General features: G+C 35.5%; 1 protein-coding gene across 10 annotated transcripts in view; it reads left to right on the top strand.

Annotated features, from left to right (window-relative positions):
- ASPH (aspartate beta-hydroxylase) overlaps positions 1 to 20,327 on the top strand; it is a 112,123-nt gene that overhangs the window by 43,617 nt on the left and 48,179 nt on the right. For 5 of the 10 annotated variants that reach the window (XM_085052909.1, XM_085052918.1, XM_085052913.1 and 2 more), the window contains 8 exons: positions 1,517 to 1,573; positions 2,100 to 2,144; positions 2,500 to 2,535; positions 5,743 to 5,781; positions 7,136 to 7,177; positions 8,291 to 8,341; positions 9,334 to 9,378; positions 18,882 to 18,923. In XM_085052909.1, coding sequence (XP_084909035.1) covers positions 1,517 to 1,573; positions 2,100 to 2,144; positions 2,500 to 2,535; positions 5,743 to 5,781; positions 7,136 to 7,177; positions 8,291 to 8,341; positions 9,334 to 9,378; positions 18,882 to 18,923 — 357 coding nt within the window. The remainder of the gene's footprint in view (positions 1 to 1,516; positions 1,574 to 2,099; positions 2,145 to 2,499; positions 2,536 to 5,742; positions 5,782 to 7,135; positions 7,178 to 8,290; positions 8,342 to 9,333; positions 9,379 to 18,881; positions 18,924 to 20,327) is intronic. The other 5 variants (XM_085052910.1, XM_085052912.1, XM_085052911.1 and 2 more) reach the window with 5 other exon arrangements.

The following is a 20,327-nucleotide window of genomic DNA, read 5'->3' as shown; positions in this document are numbered from 1 at the left end:
TCTGCCTCAATGTAACAAATTACATGAGAAAGAAAAATATAAAAGATTAGACTGGTGTAGGAATATATAATTTTGAATTTGGTTTTTTTCTCTCAATAGCTAGTTCGTATTTTCTTGGAGAATTTTACTTTGGGATTACTGTATCGTACTTGCTATTGAAAATCTTTATTCCAAATGACAGGTGACAGGTACGGAAACTTTGCTTTCATTGGTGCAAAAACCTTATTTACCATGTGTTTCTGGCTGTTGTGTATGATTGGGAGCTGGTTAGGCAAGTGATCTGTGGTTGTACAGTCTAAGAAAGTGAGAATGGCATTTATTGCTTATATTGTCTTCTTACAGTCTATAGTACAAAGGGTCTTCTAGACTATTTTTCTTGGCACTAGGAGCATCCAGTTTTTTGTACCTTTCCTTCTTTTGTTTCTTTGTGGCTGACCCTACTATCAGAGAGTGAGTCAACACCAAGGACATAATTCTGAACTGTCCTTGTTCTGTCTTTCTGCACACCTTAATGCGTCTTGAAAGCTTCTTGAAATTTGGCTTGGACTAATCCAATTATCTTATAGTCATCTTCATATTATGCCTGATGTCACATGCAATGGCATTAGCTCATCTTTTCCATTATGAAGAAGCATTAAGTGGATGTTGCAGTTTCTCTACTGTCTGTTAAGTATTTTCTTCAGGATTCTAACAATGCTCATTTATAGTGACAGTTTCTTACATTAGACATTGATTAATGTTTGGACTAGGCTTCTGATGTTTGACTCAATGGTAGCTCTGGACTTTGCAGTTCTGTTTGATGTCACAGATGTGACAGAAAAAGAATTTTATTTGTTTGATACAACTAAAACTGTTTATTCCAAACTATGTAGGAGATTACTGGTTTAGAATACAAGCTATTATACTTCCAAATTAAAAGGATAAGTTACTTTACCTTTAGTCCTGTGTTTTCTCAGATGTGTCATGGTGAGTATATTAAAAACATTGAAAAGAATTGTAGTTGTAAAGGAAAGTAATCCCCAAATTTAGCTAGGTGCTGAAAGGGGGTAAATTGCTCTAAATCTGAGATGCCAGAAGTGAAGTTCATACTTCGCAAGGTTGAGTTCTGGTTCGTGTCTTGTCTTCTATAGATCCATCACCAAGTGAGCCTCCTGCACATTACTAAAGAAGCTACTTTACAATTTTGAGGATAGAGGATGTTTGTTTGCATTTTTTTACTCATATTAGAATTTTTTTTTAAATATTGGTGGGGACTGTTGGCTCTCATTGATCTAGCTTTGCTACAGAGAATATAACAGAAGGCTAAGTAAGAGAGTGCCCCAACACATTCAATTAGATTGCCAGTGTTGAGTTGCAAGTGTCAGTTAATAATGTTTTTGTTTGTCAGTTTTCAACTAAGGAGCTACATTCAGCCATTGACAGGCTCATTATAGATAAAAGTTTAAAAAAATGAAATACTAAACGTATTTCATATTTTTAATGTCAAGATATTTATTTGTTCATATTTAATTTACAGCTTTAGATGAGTATGTTACAGATTTGGAAGAGAGAGTAAGTGATGCAGACACTCCAGGTTTGTAAATTTTCATTACTTCAAATGATAATATAATCACACTTGTTTTAAAATGTGCTACAAAGTAATGTGTCATATTGACTGTTTCATCACAGTTTTATTTTCAGTTTTTAGATAGTTTAAAGTAAGCCTGATTTTTATGCTGCTGTTACCATTAGATTTGTAAGCATAATACTCTGTGAACCCAATCTACAAATACTGTACAAATATTTTGTGTTGTCAGGAGTTTCCCAGTCTAATCAATGGATTGCTTGTCCAACACCTACTTACATTCCTAACTTTGGGCTTAAATACAAATATGCATAAACTTATTGTATTGTGTTTTTTATGGTGTAAAATACGTGTTTTTTATGGATGTGTTTCATAATTCAGCTGTCACTTTCAAATGAAATAGTGTAGTGTTACATCAGTATGATTATTTCTGTTATTTTTGAGCTAAATATGTAGCCATTTAAAGTTCTTGTGTTATTTAGCTGTTGCATGAAATTTCAATTGGAATATAAAATATTAAATATTTCTGTTTAAGGTGACTCTGAGGCAATGCAAGAAGATGCTATGGAACATTACACAGGTTAGTCCAAAGTCTTCTTTGTTTTTATTGAAGGTTCACTGAATTTTGGCTCCAAACTAAGACAGTCACACACACACAATCCCCCCAAAACCAACCAAACAAAACAAACCACAGAAACACACAACACTCAAGACTTTGGAGCTCCTAGATAGTATTTTTTCACAATGTAAAGATGAGCAGGATCCTTTCAAAATCTTCACCTTTATACTCTTATTAACTTCATTAAAGTATGAACCACTATAGTTTTGAATATTTTTTTTTGTTTGAATAAACTTGACACTGTGTTGTATTTGTGTGTCTTTATTGTCTTAAAATTCTACGAGTTTTCTTACTCATTTTCTTTTTCTTTAAACAGAGGATAGAATGCATGAAGATTATAGTGAAGACCAAGGTATGACAACTGCTATATTTAGCAAAATTACAGTATCTAAATCTTCTGTTAATATGCAAGTGGAATTTCTTTATTTTAGAATTTCCTATTCTGTGACATTACTTTGCAAGTTCTCAGTTAAGGTTTTGGGTTATTGTCTGTTCAAACCTCCTGTGTTTGTGATCAATCAATCAACCTTTCCACACTGGTCCAACTGTAGACTGTGCATATGCATTATATTTCCATTTTGGTCCTCTTTGCCATACTTTGTGCATATGTGAAATAAGAATATTGAAGGCTTTGCATGCCCTTTTCCCTGTGAAACCCTGGCCAAGTCAGTTGTGGTTTATTGCATCTGTACAGCTCAATATCACCTTTCATCTTGCCAGCCACTACCAGTTCTTTGGGAATTACTCTGTTTTAGTTTCATTTGGTAATGATTTACTAATGATTGCTGAGACCAAATCAAAAAGTAAACAAGAAGAATAGTAGTCACAGAATTGACACAAAGGTGTGTGATTGTGATTCCTGCTGTGATACCCTTCTGGAGACTACTGTGCTTCAAAATAGTTAAACATATCTTTGAGGCACTCTTGTTTATTTCCCATGTTTATGTAACCCGAGCAAAGGGCAGCATTTCTTAACTTCAAAATATTTGCAACAGAAAACCTTGAGGTTCATTCTTTGTTATCAGGAGGTAAATTCCAATATCCTTTGGAATAAAAGTCAAAATTGTATTGAAAGACTTTTAGTGGCCCAAAGGTGTATTTGGCCCTTAGCCTGTGTTTTTCTCAGTCTGCAGAAAATAGTTGTTTGCCTCAGTTATGATGTCCTTGACAAAATATCTCAGCATCAATAGGATAGAAAAGCAAGAGACTGTAGGTTTGTCCCAGGGTTTATTTTTTACTTGCCTTTCCAGGAGATAGTTATTTTACGATCAGTTCCTAATAAAGAGTCACTTCTCTTGCTTCTCACACTTAGATATGAAGAAGTACAACTTTTAATCTTTACTTTTCATACTCCTTCATATGTAGTGGTAACACAAACAAACAATGCTTCCATGCTCTTGTGAAGAGATATCTATATCTGTTTTTTGACTAAATTGATCAGGGGGTTACCTAAGTAAATGGCATCAGCTTTTCTTAAAATCTGTTCCAAAACCATTTCATATTCTGCAGTCTCTTCTGGCATCACAGCACAATAACAGTGAATCACTCTGTTTTGTGAGTCATTTATGTGCTTCAGGAAGCAGTGATTTCATGTGCAGTTGCCTTTCTGTGCTGTAATGGGAGTTTTAAATAGTATCAGATAAATACCCTTACTCTTTCTTTATTCTTACCAGTTCTCTGATTAGGATGATAAGGAGAATAGGAACTTCCATTCTTTTTCTCAAAAGGAAATTCTAAGGTAGCAAGCAACTCTCAAAAAAAATTATTATTATTGGCTATTAAATTGCCAGGCTTGTTTACACAGTAAATTATTTCCACAGTTCAACACAATCCATGGAAAACTGCTTTTCTCTTGTTAAAAGTTTTCCTTTTCACAACTTATCTTGCTTTCAAGCTCCACCTTGAAGACATTCTGGTTTTGAGAGAAAGCACAGTGCATCCTTTGTACTTTTTAGAGGAATTTCATTTCAGAGCTCCAGCCTGGAGCATTGTAGAAGAAAAAAACTGGTCAGATGAGGCTGTATTTCTATCACACACCATTTTTTCCTTCTGAGTTCAGTCTGTGGAGTTTCAGGTCACATTCATGTTCCCACGCTAGACACCATTTTAGCAGTTGCACCTATTTTTCATCCCTGTTGTCTTTAGGCCCATCTTTCTTGTACATTTTGACATGGTTTTGGTTGGACTGAAAGTGAAGCAGATTTATTTTGTTTTTGGAGGAGAGCAATTTTGCCACCGTTTTTTTCCAAAGTCAAAGAGCAGTTGGAGGCCATTGTGGAAATATGAAATTCTTTCTCTCAAATGTAAAGCTTGTGGTTTTGGCATGGGCTCCAAAACTGCAGTTGAATTCCACAAGAAAATTCTCATTAAAGCCTTCATATGCATTTGTCTCTGAAATCAACAGAAGTATAAAGCTTCTCTATGCTAGAGTCAATGTATCTTCCCCATCTCTATCAAATGTTTCCCCTCTTCTGGGAAGACCCTCTGGTGAAATATTTTCTCCAATCCTGGTGCTTTCTAAAATTCTCAAAGCTGAAGACTCTGCAAGATGATTGCTGGCCAGAGCAGTGCAATTTCTTTTGTGACTCTTGCATTGTGCAGCGTGGTTCTTAATTCAGATCAGGAACAAGCTCTAATAGGATTGCTGTAATCACATCACTGAGGTTATTGTTAATGCTAAAAATTCTTTAGTTGAAATGGAGTTTAGCCCACAATGGAGTGTGTAAATGGATTGATCATACGAGAATACAAGAACTCATTTATTGTACATAACTCTCAGTAGTTTTATGAAGAGTTTCCTGCAGTTTGTAGCTGTGAAACTAGAGAAGGACAGCAAGTTTGTGATGTTCATTAGAAATAAAGAGTTCTGGATGTTTTTTAAAGGATATTCTATATGAACTTTTTTTCGAAGGAAGGGAGGGCCACATATCATTAGTACCTTACAAGACATAACAATAGTATGAAGGTGGTGGATTTGGTTGGGTTTTTTTCCAGTGTTATGTAAATAACCTTTTTCAGATGAGGATTAGTACCTGTTAGATAATGAAATTGTCCAAAACACGGAATGAACTTTGAACTTTTTTAGTTCTTAAATTCACAGTAAGTGCTTACTGAAAATTCAGTCAATAGATAGCATTTTGTCTATTTTCAGACATTATCTAAAATTAAATATTGAATATTCTTAACCTATTTATTCTTCAGAATTACCAAAACTAGACGGACTGTATGCAAAGGTTAAGAATGTAGGAGAATTATAACAACTATACAGAGTGATAGATTTATTGTTGTAATTGTTTTCAGCATTTCATCTGTGTGATAGAAAGTCTTGAAATTTCAGCAATATGTACACATGTGATTTTTTTTTTTTTTAATGTAGTATTTCTACTACAAGCTCCAGAAAGGGTTCATATGTATCTATTCAGGCCCCCAAAATAGGGAAAGTTTTTTAAGGACTTCCTATTTATCATTAAAAAATTGAACCGGATGCTTAACAACCAAATTTTTAGGATGCTTTGTGCATATCAACCACCCAGGAACTTTATTTTTGCTTTCCTTTCAGAACCAAAACATGAAAAGCAGACTGAGACTCAAGATACAGGTATATACATATATATATATGTAATATTTTAGGCAAATTAGCCTAAAAATCATGAACTTAATCTTTCTATTTATACATTTAGAAGTATATAATCTCTGTGACCTTCAGTCATCGCATTGCTAGTTATGGCAAAGACTCATTACAATCAGTGTTGTTATAAAGTTAGATTTTTTACTGTGACCTGAGAAACTATTTTTTAATATGCCGTCCTTGAGGATTCATCTCTAAGGTCTCAAGTGACACAAAGTGGGGTATCTGAGGCTTTTAATGGACAGTTGGACCATGGTAGTTTATCTCAGACACTCAACCTGCTCCCTGCAATGAGCCCTGCTCATAACCTTGCAACCAGTGTGTGAGATTGTTCAAAATGCACAGGCTGTCAGTACTAGCTCTGCTTTGATGCAGACTTCTTGCTGGTGCATTTGTTTAATTAGTATAAGCAATCACAAATTAATTGTCTGCAGTAGTCTCTCTGTGTTCTGTATACTTTGTTGTCTTGAAATACCAGCTCTTTTGAGAGTCATCTCAGACAGCTGACTGAAAAAAAAATACCCACAATTGTTTGGTTTAGAAGGAAGTCAAGAGTTCTCTAGTGTAACTGAATTGTAAGTATCTGTTTTGTCATCTGTTACCATAATCTTAAGAGGAGAGTCAATTGAATGAAAAGATGCCATATTAAGAGAAGACAAAGTAACTTGTTTTTTCTATAGAATCTGTAATTCAAATTGTAGAATTTCTTCATTGTCCTTCAAGAAGGAAATTAGAACTCACAAATGAATTGCATATTTATCCAAATAAAAAGACTTTTAAAGCTTACAGGTTTGCAGTTTTTTTGTTTGGTTTTCATTATGTCTAGCAGATGGAGTTGATGCTGCAAAAGATGAAAGTGGGAGTACTTGATTGTATTCAGAAAGATTAAGGAGTGTTTTTAAAATTTCAATTGTTGTGTCATAATCCAAACAACAATTGTTGAAAAGGTACAGTGCTGAAATAACTAGCTGATAAATAGAACAGTTGTTTAGTGAAACAGGAAAGAACATTTAAGATCTATTTTTTCCCTGGAATTCACCAGAGTGTCTGTTTGTTAGTAGCAGGTAGACATGTTTATGTGCTAGTTGTGTTCTTTTGTGTAGTGTGTAAGTTCCATCACTGGAGGGCTTGGCTTCATTATTACTTTGAATTGAATGTTTTCTTAGCTGTTGAGGACCTTCCAAAGGTGGTGAATGAAGCCATGGGGGCAGTTATATATTTTTTAATTGTGATCTTAGTGTTTTGATGAAATGTATACATTTGAAAATTGGATGTTTAAAAAAAAAAAAGCTCATCACTCACTTTTTCCCTTTTATGCTTATAGAGGAAATTACTGAAGATTTTGATATTGCTAAAGCCCTCTCAGGTATGAAATTTTATAGTTTATAAAAACTTCTTTCTTCCATTTATATTTGTTAATATAATTAAAAAACAAACAAATGAAAAACACAGCAGAGAATAGAATCATGGACCAGTTTGGGTTGGAAGGGCTATTTAAAGATCATCTGGTTCAGTCTCACTGCCATGTCCAGGGACATCTTTTTCTTAGGTTGCTCAAAGCTCTGTCCTGCCTGACTTCAAATATTTCCAGGGGCGGAGCATCCACTACAGTTTGCTCTGAGCAGCCTGTTCTGATGTCTTACCACACACATCATAAAAAGTTTCCTTATGTCCAATGTCTGTCTACTCTTTTTCACTTTAAAATCCATTGTCCTGTTGCTATGGGCATCGGTAAAGGATCTCTCTCCATCTTTCTTACAAGATCTCTTATTGAAAGGCTGAATTAAGGTCTTACTGGAATCTTCTCCAGGCTGAACAATCCCAAGTCTCTCAGCCTGTCTTCATAGGAGAGGTGTTCCAGCCCTCTGATCATCTTCATGGACCTTGTCTGAACCTGTTCTAACAGGTCCATGTCTGTTTTGTACTAAAAGCTCCAGAGCTGGATGCAGCACTCCACATGGGTCTCATGAGAGACTCCTCTTTAGATGCAGCCACGGATGCAGTTGGCTTTCTGGGCTGGGAGTGCACACTGTTGGCTCATGTCCAGTGTTTTATCCACCAGAATACCCAAGTCATTCTTCACAGGGATGCTCTCAATCCCTTCTTCCCCCAGCATGTGTTGATACTGGAGGTTGCTGTGACCCTGGTTCAGGACCTTGTACTTGGCCTTGTTGAACTTTTTAACGTTCTTATGAAGTTTTTATTCCGTTGCTCAAATTGTTTGCACTCAAATAACAATTGTAACTGAAATCCTTTCAGTATGTGTAGTGGAAAGTCAGTACCAAAGGAGAGCGAAACTTTAGGATGTGAAATGCATTCAGTACCCTTTTTCCTACTCTTAAGTTAATCTAATTGGTTACTTCATAGTTTAAGTCTTCCTTTTTGTTTGATACTAATTCAGTTGTGTGGCTGCTGGGAAATTAAACAAAATCATGAACGTAATGTGAATAACTTTCAACCTTTATTTTCTTTGTAACAGTAGAAAGTAAGCAAACAGAAGATGATGTGGCCATTGAACCAGAGGAATCAGGTGTGTATATTGTGTTTTGCATGCATTTGCTACTTTAAAAAAAAATTGAGAATGGTAAATGTTACGGAATCAAATTCTGTGCTGGAATAAAAATGCATTCATAACTTTTTCTGCAGCTGTTTTCTTTCGAGTACAAACACATCTGTATTGTTGGTATCTAGCATCTTTGGCCTTTTAGTGGGAATATTTAATGGCTTAGAAAGCACTTGTCAGTTTTAGAAGTTGAGAGAGCTCCCAGTTCAGAAGAACTTACATCGATAAAAATGATCATATTTGGTCATATGTTGGAATTGAAAATTTCTTTTCCATGTTCTGTTTCCCACCAGGCAGTTAGGAGTGCATACTCTGGGAAAGAGGGTATATGTAAGGAATAAAGTGGAATGGCTCCCCAGCTTTGAGCTCTTTAATTATGAGCTCCCAAAATCAGAGAATGTATTTCCCTCTCTTCAATTCTTCACACTATCTACAGCCAGTATCCTGGCTTTGTGAGGCTTTTTCTGGTGTGCCTGATTCCCTCCAAGGAAGAACAGGGACTGTGTGCAGCCTTCAGTCCATTAGCAGTAATAGCAGTAGGTGATGTGTGATATGTTGAATTTAAACATACATATGGAATTAAAAATATTTGAAGTCAAGTATTTCACAATTGCAGCTGGGAACCTAATAGGTATAGATGAATGTTTTCTAAGCCGATACTGTAGCAGCATGTGAAACTATGGGATATTTGTGCTTTCAATAGTATAGTTTCAGAACTTTGAAGTATCATTTTTGAAAATGTGCAGTCCTGCAATTTACTCATTGGCCTACTTAAGTCTTAGTCTTTCCCTTGGAAAAATTCACCTTGGGAAGAAATTTGCATCCCACTTCTGCAAAAGTGGTATTACAGAGCAGTCTTGATAGGTCACTGCTTGTAATGTGAGTGAAAAAAAAGGGTCTTTTTGTAAATATTTAGTTAGCAGCCCAGTCTAAATTATTTTTACATTTTTTATTTACAGAAAAACCTGTTAAAGCTGAGGATTATTCAAATGATGTTCAAGTGGGTAAGTCAATCCTGGGTGCTTGTTTTTTCCTAAAAAAATAAAGCTGTAGTTATATGGAAATTTGTAATGAAATTACTTTGTGAAGAGGCATGAAGGGACATGATTATTGTCAAAGTTGCTTCTTGGTTTAGAAGCAATAATTTTTCAGTTGTACTTGATAAATTCCAGTGGTAGTTACTGGGTTATATGAAAGCTTTCCAAATAAACAGGGTAGTTTTAATTTAAAACTTAATTAATTTTTAGTGATTTCAGATAGAGCTGAATACTTCTGAAAGGGAAATACAACAATTTCAGGTCTCGATATATGTCTGTACTTGCTCTCCAGAGCAACTGCCATGGACAATGATAGTGGTGCTTCTCTGTGTGTCAGTCGGATCTACTGGAATCTGATTGTGGCACATTCTTTGGGCACTGATCTGGAAACAGGAATTGTTTGGTCATGCCATCACATTTTTCTTGACCTAACTGATTTTAAGAACAGCAGCACTTCCAGTTCTTCCATCTGTTGCCTAACAGGAGTAGACATAGATTTTACCAAAACCATTTTTAGAGTAGTTAAGCGACTTCTAAATTCAAGGACTGCATATTGTTACATTTCTTGGAGTTTATTATTACAATTTGCTAGTTAGTTTGTTGCACCAAATTAGTTGTGTTGAGTGAAACACAGACTTGTGTTTCAGGACAGCAGTTCAGAGAAGCTGCAATCCAAGAGCTGTAACAACTATATTTTTGTTTTGTGCTGATTAGCCTGACCACCTTTCTGGGGTTAGTTAATCTTTGCACTCTGCAGAAGCTCTTACAAGGTGTGGTGCTCAGAAAGTTCTGGGTTGGTTTTTTTTTTTTCCTTACAGTATTTATATTTGGTTCTTAGTCATTCCAAAAGTAGCCAGAGAAGTGAAGTAAACATAGGAGGCCTTTTGTGGTTGTCCAGTACAGATTGGAGGCATGGTTTATTTCATGTTTGAGTTCGTGTGCTGAACCTTAGCGAAGGTGTTTTGAAATGCTCATCTTGGTGCATAGTTGTGTTGTCTGTGAGCTCTTTCCAAACTGTTTATCACCAGAGCCACGTGGTGTGTGGAAATGTTTGAAGCCATAACTATTAATTAATAGATGTAGTAGCTGAAAGTGTTTTGTTTCATAATGAAGTGTTCTTAACCAAGGCTTGTAATCAGTGTAGGAGCAAACAGTAGTTACCTTTGACAGCATGGGCAAGAAGTTCAGAGAAGTTAGTCGTCACTCAGTTTGTTGTGCATCATTTAGGAACTGTAGAAGAGGAAAAAATGTTTTCTCTCAGAAAATATGGCTGTTTAAAGTTAAAACCACAATAAAAGCGCTTACAGAACATTACAAAATTTCAACAGTAGATAATTCTACTGCACAACATCAGTTGAGGATAGTGAGATCATTTCTTGACTTACATGTACTGTTTGAAAATTAAATTCAGAATACATGTGCCAGCTTGAAATCTTGGGGTTTTGGACCATATTTCTATCAGTTTTGTGTTATAATTTATAGCTCAGTCTTGCACCTGTAAATTAATTTTCAGATCTTCCAAAAAAAAAAAAATCTTAGTTGTTTTATCTAGAAGTGATGGTTTTTGAAATATGCCATTTCAAATCATAGTGTCATTGAGGCTGGAAAAGACCTTAAAGTCAAGTCCAGCTATAGCCCTAACACTGCCAAGTCCACCACTAAACCATGTCCCCAGGTGTCACATCTGTACGTCCTTTAAATACCTCCAGGGTGGAGACTCCACCTCTTCCTTGGGCAGCCTATTGCAATGCTTGAACACCCTTTTGGGGAAGAAATTTTGTCCTCACAGTTAATCTGGATCTCCCCTTGCACAACTCAAGGCTGCTTCCTTGAGCTATCTCTTGTTACTTGGAAGAGACTGACCTTCACCTGGTTGCCACCTACTTTCAGACATTTTTGGAGAGCGATACAGTTGCTCCTGAGCCTCTTTTACTTCAGAGTAAACAACTCCAGCTCCCTTAGCTGCTCCTCATCAGACTTGTGCTCTAGACCCTTCACCAGCTCTGTTGTCCTTCTCTAAACACACTCCAGCACCTCAGTGTCCTTCTTGCAGTGAGGAGCCCAAAACTGAACATGAGATTCGAGATACAGCCTCACTAGTGCTGAGTAGAGGGGAATGATCACTCCTTTAATTGCAGATTTATTTGCAAATACAATGGTGGTATTGAACCTAGTTACCCACTCTGCTTTTGTTGTACTGTGATACTAAGAGACTCTTTGCCATTTTCAAACACTGTTAGAATGAGAAATAGCTTGTTCTACTTTGAATGAATCTTTTAGATTTATTCTTTTTTAACCTGTGATTGTTCTCAAAATTTGTACAACACACCATTTAAATTGCAAGATTATCTTCACATCTATCCTAGCATATCTTGTGGAAACACATAATAGCAGCAGCACTAGAAGAAATTAATTGCTTTCTTTTTCCCTTCACAGGGAAAAAATGAGAGAATCAATCAAAATGTGTTTATTCAGTCATTAAAGAACACATAATTATTAGATGCAGTACAATATACATAATCATTTGTTTAGGATGTAGAAAATGAAAATAACTTGATCAGCACAAAATCTGTGCAGTACATCAATTTAAGAATCCTTATAATTTGTGTGGTTATATGGGAACCACTCTGAAGGCAGAAGAACCATAATTTGTAACTTTTTCTAAAAATCTTATTGTTTCAGCATATAAAGTGAAATTCAAGTAGCATCTTGGTAAACTGACAAAAGAAACAAAGGACATAAACTACTGAGCATGAATAAAAATTTTATTAGTATTAAATTATTAGATCTTCCTGCTATTAAGGGTATTGACCTGTCTTTTTTGAATATGAATATTTCAGTTTGAAAGCAACATTACTCTCAAATTTTCCTCTTAGGTTATACCATTCATGTTTACCAGGGTTTTTTTAACATTTTCTTTTCTTGATGGAGGATTTAGTATTGGCAATTTTCTTGTCAGAAATCTTTCTTTTTTATGCGATCTTATTTCATTGATTGTTCAAAGCTAATATTTCCTGTTTTTTTGACAGTAATAAACATAACTTAAGGCAATGTAAAAGAAAGTCAGAAATGTCACTATACATTCCTTGTTCTTTGGTAGTTTAAATCCATGCAACTGCATTTGAAGCATGGTGCCACCAGTCTGTATCAGTCTTGGAGCAGTTTTGGTTTTTAGCTAAAACATAGGAACTTAGTTGTTTCGGAAGGAAAACAGGAGGTAGTTCAGAGGTTGAATTTAGCTGTGAGGAGCATTCTTTCATCACCAGGGAAGAGATTGGGTGTGGGATTTAAATATACTGGAGTGCAAGTCAAAAGTTTCTTGCTGACTTCAGGGCATATCACAAAAAAGGTCATACTAGTCAACCTGTTAGTTATCTGATAGTATTGTTTCCAGTTCTCTGAGTTTACTTCTGAAATTATTGCCAGTATTCTTTTCCAGATGTAGGTTACTTTAACTGCAGTTCTAATCTGCATTTTTACAAACTAATGGACTTGGGTGGTATGATAACCTAGCTTGAGATATTACTGATTCAGGTTTTTTGGCTAATCCTGTTTTACACTGGGACATGAATTGCAGTGGTTGTGATAGAGTGGTATTTGTTGGACACATTATTTTAAGGGAGACATTGTGGGTTTAGGGGATACCATTGCTCTCTGTATGTGGATTTTGATCCCCTTGTATGTCTTTAGATTGAAAATATCTTTGAGTTGTTCCACTCCTCCCCTTCACCTTGTGTCCTTGACATTTTTGTAACACTACTTTTATTTTACCAACCACTGAAATCCCTTACGTGTAGAGAAGTTTCCACTTTAGAACTTTGACCCTTCCTCATTCCCTGGCTCCTCTTTTCCAGTTGTCTTTGACTTCAGCAAATAAAACTCAAAACCAAACCAACACAAAAAAACAAACCAAAACCAAAATCAAAATGTTTAAGTAGATTTGTGGCATGGCCTAGATATCCTTTACAAGGTAAATGAAGTGCCATATGGTAATAAAAAATTTACTGCTGAGAAAAATATTTTAAAATTTGTTTCCCATCTTATGCAGCAACTTTGTGTATATTCGTTATGGTAGCTCTTAGAAATTACAGCTTTTTCATATTAACTAGTCTGATACAAAGTTGCATTCTTTAGCATTTAAGACTTTTTTGTTGTTGCTTTAGAGGAAATTGTGTTTTGGTTGGTCCTTTAATATAGATTTCCCCTTATTTTTTCAGATACTTAAAGCTTCAAAAGAAAAGTCCCTACATCAGGAGGACCAGTCCTAACCATACGCTACAAAAGGGGAGCAGATGGTTGTAATAGATCTTATGATGTAATTACCAAGCAGTTCAGGGTTTGGGGAATGAACACTAAGATGTTGTAAATGGGTTTTAGCCAACTGTCATTTTAGTAAGCATTTTTAACACTTGGATGTTTAGTTTACATTCCTGTCTGATATTTTTCTTCCCTTGGTCAAGTTTAGTGAATTCATTATTTTTCTTCTGTGTTTGTGACAGAATTACAACTTAGAGCTGCATTTCATGTACTGTTTAAGCAATTGTTAATATTCTATTTATGACATAGCAGCAAGTACATTTTTTTCAGATTTTAATATATATCTTTTGTTGTGGATTCATACAGTATGTACAGAGCAGTTTGGTCAAATGAAACGTATGATGTTATGAATTTTTAAATGTTTCATAACTGCTGATATAGCATACAGCCTAATTGCATTTTATTAAAGAACACTAATCAGGCACACACTATGCTGTGAAGTTTGACTTATATCTCTTTGCACTGATGTTATGTCAACAGTTAACTACATGAATTTCAGGTGATTTTTGAAATACCCTGACAATATATGAAATGTGTGTTTAATTCATACTAGTAAAAAGACAGATTACTAAATTACAGTTTTCAGAAACCCTTTATGTGTGAATTAGCACTTTTTATTTATGCCCATTTGATTTTTCAAGCAACAATGTGTAGAGACTAGATGATAGCCTGACAGGGAATCAGTGGAGGTTGCAACAAGACTGAGTTGCTGAAATGAGGTTGAATTCAATAAAATTATTCTGGTTTGGTTTGCTTACCAATATAATGATCTCAAAGCTGGATTTAATAGGCTTTATGTTCAGTAAATTATTTTAAAAGCCAAATTTGCATAAACACTTGATTTGCAAATTCTATTTTTAAAACAAAAAAGCTTTGGAAATTCAACCTTAAGAAAAATATGATGTCAAAATTTAGGATCTACAGTTATGAGTGCTCTTAAAAATGGTACATCTGAAATTTAGGTACTGTGAGTGATTTAGAATTTTCATATAACAGGTGTGCTCTTACCTGTTCTGTGCTGCTGTTCCACAATTACGAAGACATATTTTATTCTTTGATATTTTGCATGTGTTCCTTTTTGGCTCAGGAATAATTGCTGTGATTTTAGGAAGTTGCCAAGTCTGTTACAGGAGCTTAGGAGAAATAAAGTAAGGTAAATTTATAAAAAGAAAAATCAATTTGGTAACCGTAATAGTTGGTTGCCTTTTGGTTTACAGGGAGACTTCCAATTTCTGTAACACTGTTTTGAAGTCAGGTTTTTAGATGCTTACATTTGTAGTGAAAGGGGCATCATATATGCTTGCCCTTTTTTTTGGGTTTGGGATGTCAGTAAGACTCCACGTGAGTGTTACATCTGATCAACAGATACAGATGTCCCAAAGTGATTTCTTTAGACTTTTCAGGAAAGCAATAATACTCTTAGACTGTGATGTGTTTTAGGGTGGGGTATTCTAGTAAAATTACCTGTGATTGTGAATTGCAGAGCAATAATTTTTACAAAGCCATATTTTGTGAGGAATCTTGGGAATTATTTTAGGATAGTGAATGGAGGACTTTTTATATAACAGTGGCAGCCTATTTGTAGAATTATGGGAATGTGAGAGTATATTATGCTGTGATTGAATTTTAAGAATTTTGTAACTGGGTATGTGATTTTACGTGCTTCATGTTTACAAAAATATGCCAAGCTGAGCAAGGTCAAGTGGACTATTAAAAATATGTATATTTAATCCATTTATATGTTTGGCTGCAATAAAACACAGAAGAACATCTTCGGCTTTCTAGTGTCATTATTTATTCCTACATGTGGTAGATATTAGCTATAGGGATAAATATTTGACTCAGCCACTAATTAATATTATTTTTGAATTATGAATTTGAATATTTAAAAATAGATTTGAAAGTATTATTTACAAGGAGGAAGTAGCAAGTAAAATAAATTAATTTTATCTCTGGCTGGTGTTACACGAAGGAAATGGGCAGTATTCTAAGATCTGTGTCTTCTAGAATTGTGTTGCATTTGTCCTTTTGGAGTATTAACATTCTGCAACTAGTTTGGCCTGAATCTTTCTTATGAAACATCATTTCTGTTTGTAATTTAACAAACACAAATGTGTTGGAAAAGTGATATATCCACTTTTCATACAGAGTATTAGGGTTATGGTTCATAGTTAAAATCCAAAATCTGGTAAGGTCCATGCACTTCTGTGAAAGCAAAAATCTTCCTTTACCTTTTCAGTTTCCAAACACCTCCGTTACTTTAATGATCAAGTATTGCTGAATAGAAGTTTAAGAAGTCAGAAGATTACCTTTTTCTTTATATTTTCATATTGCTACATAGCCTCTTGTTATATGTCAGTGATCTATGAAATCTTGGACTCAATTGCTTTGTTTGGAAATCACAGGAAGAAATACCAGTAAGCAAAGAGTAGAATACTAAAGTTGTATTTTAATACTGACAATTTACTATAATTTAAGTGACTTTCTAACATTCTCTGTAATTGAAAAGGTACCATATCATGGCACTCCTTTCTAAGAAGTAAAGAAAATGGCTAAGATTTTATATAGGAGAGATACTGAAAAATTTAATGATTTTACTGAACATCATTTGTAATTTTACATGTTTCAAAAATTATGTATCTGTAAATGAATTGTATTGTACATTTGAAGTGTTGATTGAGATTCATGTAAAATCTACAAGATCTGAAATACATTTTTAATTGTGACTTGGGTCATTCTCATATGCAGTCAAACATTTAGTTGTATTGTAATATGAAAAATAAATTTGTTCTTCCTAGTAGAAACCTTCTTGGGAATCCCTGATGCATTCATTATATAGTGATAGCAGTCCTAGCCTATAGAGATTAACTAAAGCAGTTTTGTCAATGATTTTCATCTTGATTTGTTTTGCTGGGAATGAAGAAATTGAGTAAAGGATGGGAGTGGTTTGAATAGCTAAGATTTTTTTGTTTGTTTGATTGAGCTACAATTGGTTTAAGTTGATGAAAAAATAGTCTCAAGATTTATTATCTTATCCATGTCTTTGAGAGAGCACTTTTTTAAGCCTTTGTCAGAAATAGTGTAATTAAATCCTTTTGCACCATTGAAATATGCTAGGGATCAGTGTGGAAGGAGCAAAGCAATATGTGCTGAATATGATGCTGAAGAGACTTCTTAGTGAAGTCTGGTGAGAACTGAGAGAAACAAGATCTTCAGAGCTAACAAGATCAAGTTGTGATGAATTTCAAAAGCAGCTACCTAGAAGGAGAAGCTGGATTATTTAAAGATTGTTGGACTTTGGTGAAGTCAGTGGCAACTAATTTAGCAGAATACAGGCTGAAAAAAATCTGAGTTGGGACAACTGATTCTAGTGCGTAAATAGGTATGGAGAGCTGTAGGTTATAAGTTGCATGAGTCTCGGGAATAAAGAACTGTGAAGCCAGACAAGAAATGAGAGATAGGACAGAGTGGAGGTCATACCTTGTTCTTCCCATAGTGGCAAAGAAGGTGCAGAAATAATATGAATGTCCAAGGTGTGTGGAAGCAGGTTGTTGAGTGACCTGGAATGAATTAGAGAGAAGAGGTCAGGTGAGAATATCAGGTGTTGCTGATAAAGGAGAAGATACAGGGAAAATGGGTGGCTAACTAGAATGATGTGTTACAGTGAGGTGGTAAAAACAGAAATATGAATGTATAAACTGGTGTGTGTGAAAACTATAAAAATAAACTGTTATTTAATCTGAGGCTGCATTATTGCTCTTTTTAAAATGTAGTGTTTTGCATGACATATGACCATTTTATTGATTGTGTGGTATGTGAAAAAAAAATACAAAAGCCAGGGTTTTAGGAAGTGCACAATGCTTTCATTAATATACTGCTATGGTAATAATTATCCTTAGTATGTAATTGACTCTATAGATCTTTTGTCATTTCTTTCAATTCAACTGACGATGTAGATCTCATGAGGTAATTGAAGGGGTGAATGACTTTCAGCGTGACCATATTTATTTAATTTATCATATAATCAAGTTAATGCTTACTCTGCCTTGTACTGAATATAAATTAGAGTTATAGTGTTTATACATTCAGTAATAGCAATTGTCAGCGTATGGTAAAGGGTGAAATGAGAGTTTTAAAAAATTTGATTTCATGTGTGTGCATAATCCAGTTTATTAATGAAAAAATCCAATGTTTTCCAGCACTTTTAAATGTTTTATTCATACTATAATGTTTCTGAGCAGTCAGTTTAAAAACCGGTGAAGACTGAGTAGTCTGACAATTAATAGTAGTCTGTCTCTAAATTACTTGGAAATTAAAGAAAATGTTTTTTAGATACATATAAGAATACCTCAAAATTAAACGGTGTGTGCTAAAGAGGACATTAACTAGCTAAAAAGGCAACAGACCTCTCTGTTTAGTGTTTATTAGGAGGAAATACTGGAAGTTTATTGGGGAAAAAATTGGAGACAGAATAACAATGTTAGAATTGTGAGGCAAGATGCTTTATATGTTATAGAGTTGGGCAGGATCAAAAAGTGTTTGGAGGGGGGAAGAAGATGTTTATGTATCTACCACCTTCATGAAATACACATATATGATTTTTCTACAGGATGTAGTCTGCCTTTGCTACAGACTGTCTTAATGCTTAGTTAACATCTGCCTCTGCAGTCAAATGTTTGCAAAACACCTGTTACATCACTTTAAAAGTTGAGAAAAGACAAAAGCTTCAAAGTGCCCGAGTCAATTCTAAAAATGAAGTTCCCAATTGATTTTGTTATTCACATTTTAATCAAATGTATATATTAAGCTAGTGTTCTCAATAGCTTTTAATTAGTGAAAATATTTTCTTTCTTGCAAAATAGCGTGCATTGTAACTCTATATCAACAAAATATATCAAACATCTAGAGGGAAAATTCTGTGAAATATTTTGTAATGGAAGCAATATGTAATATTTGAAGCATCTGCAGGGAAAGACCTTTTAGGTAACTATATAGTTCAGACAATAATCTGGTTATTTTAAAAATAAAAAAGAAAGAAAAACTCCTGTTGACACAATTATGTTTTGCGTATAAATTGTCATTTTCATGTATCTCTTTCTTATCATAAAATGTTAAAAAAATATTCCAGTGAAATTGTATTTTTAATGTTCTAGGGAAAAGTGAAAAAGAAACTGAAGAAGACAAAACAGAAAAAGGTAGGTCTGAAAGTAACATTCTGTTCTGAAATTCAAACCCATGCTTTCTGGGAGAATTGTTTAAATCAGATTAAAGAGTGGTGAAGCTTAGCTCCTGTACATCTTATGTAGATAAACTGCAGTTGAATAAACATGAAGACAATATGTGTGTTTGTTAGGGAAACACTTGGTTGATTCCAAGGCTGGCGTCAATGTAAGCCAGTCAATCCTACCTGGTCGCAGAACAGAATGATAGAATCGTTTAGGTTGGAAAAGAACTTTAACATCAAGTCCAACTGGTAACGTAACACTGAGCCATGTCCTTAAATAACACATCTTTTGAATACCAGCAGAACAGCATGGCAACTCTTGCAGTCAAGAAATTTTTCCCGAAATCCAGTCTAAACTTCCCAGGAGCAACTTGAAGCCATTGCCTCTTGTTCTGTCGCTTGTTACCTGGGGGAAGAGACTAACCCCCACCTCACTACACTTTCAGGGAGCTGTAGAGAGCAATAAGGTCTCCCCTTCACCTCCTTTTTTCCAGGCTAAGCACCCCCAAACACCCCCAGCACTCATCAGACTTGTGCTCTGGACCCTTCACCAGCTTTTTTGCTGTTCTGTGCACACACTCCAGCACCTCAATGTCTTTCTTGTAGTGAAGGACCCAAAACTGAACACAGGATTTGGGTGCAGCCTCACCAGTGCTAAAGTACAGGGGAACAATCACTGCCCTGGTCCTGCTGGCCACACTATTGCTGATCCAGGCCAGGATCCCACTGGCCCACAGCTGGCTCATGTTCAGCTGCTGTCAACTCCCAGCCCCAGGTGCTTTTCCAGTGGGCAGCTTTCCAGCCACTCTGCCCCGGCCTGTAGCGTTGCACTGAGTCATGGGATGGTGGTGACAACTCCTGCTTTTTCAGGAGTGAAATGTTCTGTGTCATAGTCCTAGTTTAGTATTCTGGAGGTCATAGTTTCACCAAGTTCCTTCTGCATCTGTGGGCAGGAGGCAACCTGGGCTGCCTGGCCCCAGGAGCTGGGTTCAGCACTGCCAGCTGTGCTAAGCCTGAAGAGACAGGGGATATGCAAATCACTCCTTGTCCACACCATGATTACCTAGTCTGGCTTAGTTTAGGTAGGAAGCTGCAGAGACTGATTTGATGGAAAAGAAGGGAGGTTTTGCTGAAGAGCAGTGTGAATCTGCTTTCCCTAGGATGACATTTGTTCTGGCCCCATGTGTTCCCTGTCACTGCATGAAACCTGCACAACCTCCTGCTCCACGGGGGTCATGTTTGCTTGCTGACAATGCCCAGAAACCTCAGGGCCTGTGCCAAGGGATTCAGTGTCTCTACTCCTTTTTCATTCTGTTTCCATTTTCTGTGTGCTGTAATTTTATATTTGAGTACTGAAGAACACTGTTTTTCTGAT

This window comes from Lichenostomus cassidix, chromosome 2, assembly GCF_008360975.1.
Source record: "Lichenostomus cassidix isolate B80296 chromosome 2, HeHo_3.0, whole genome shotgun sequence".
Classification (NCBI taxonomy): Eukaryota; Metazoa; Chordata; class Aves; order Passeriformes; family Meliphagidae; genus Lichenostomus; species Lichenostomus cassidix.
Note: the sequence above shows the minus strand (reverse complement) of the source record. Positions and strands in the feature narration are given on the sequence as shown.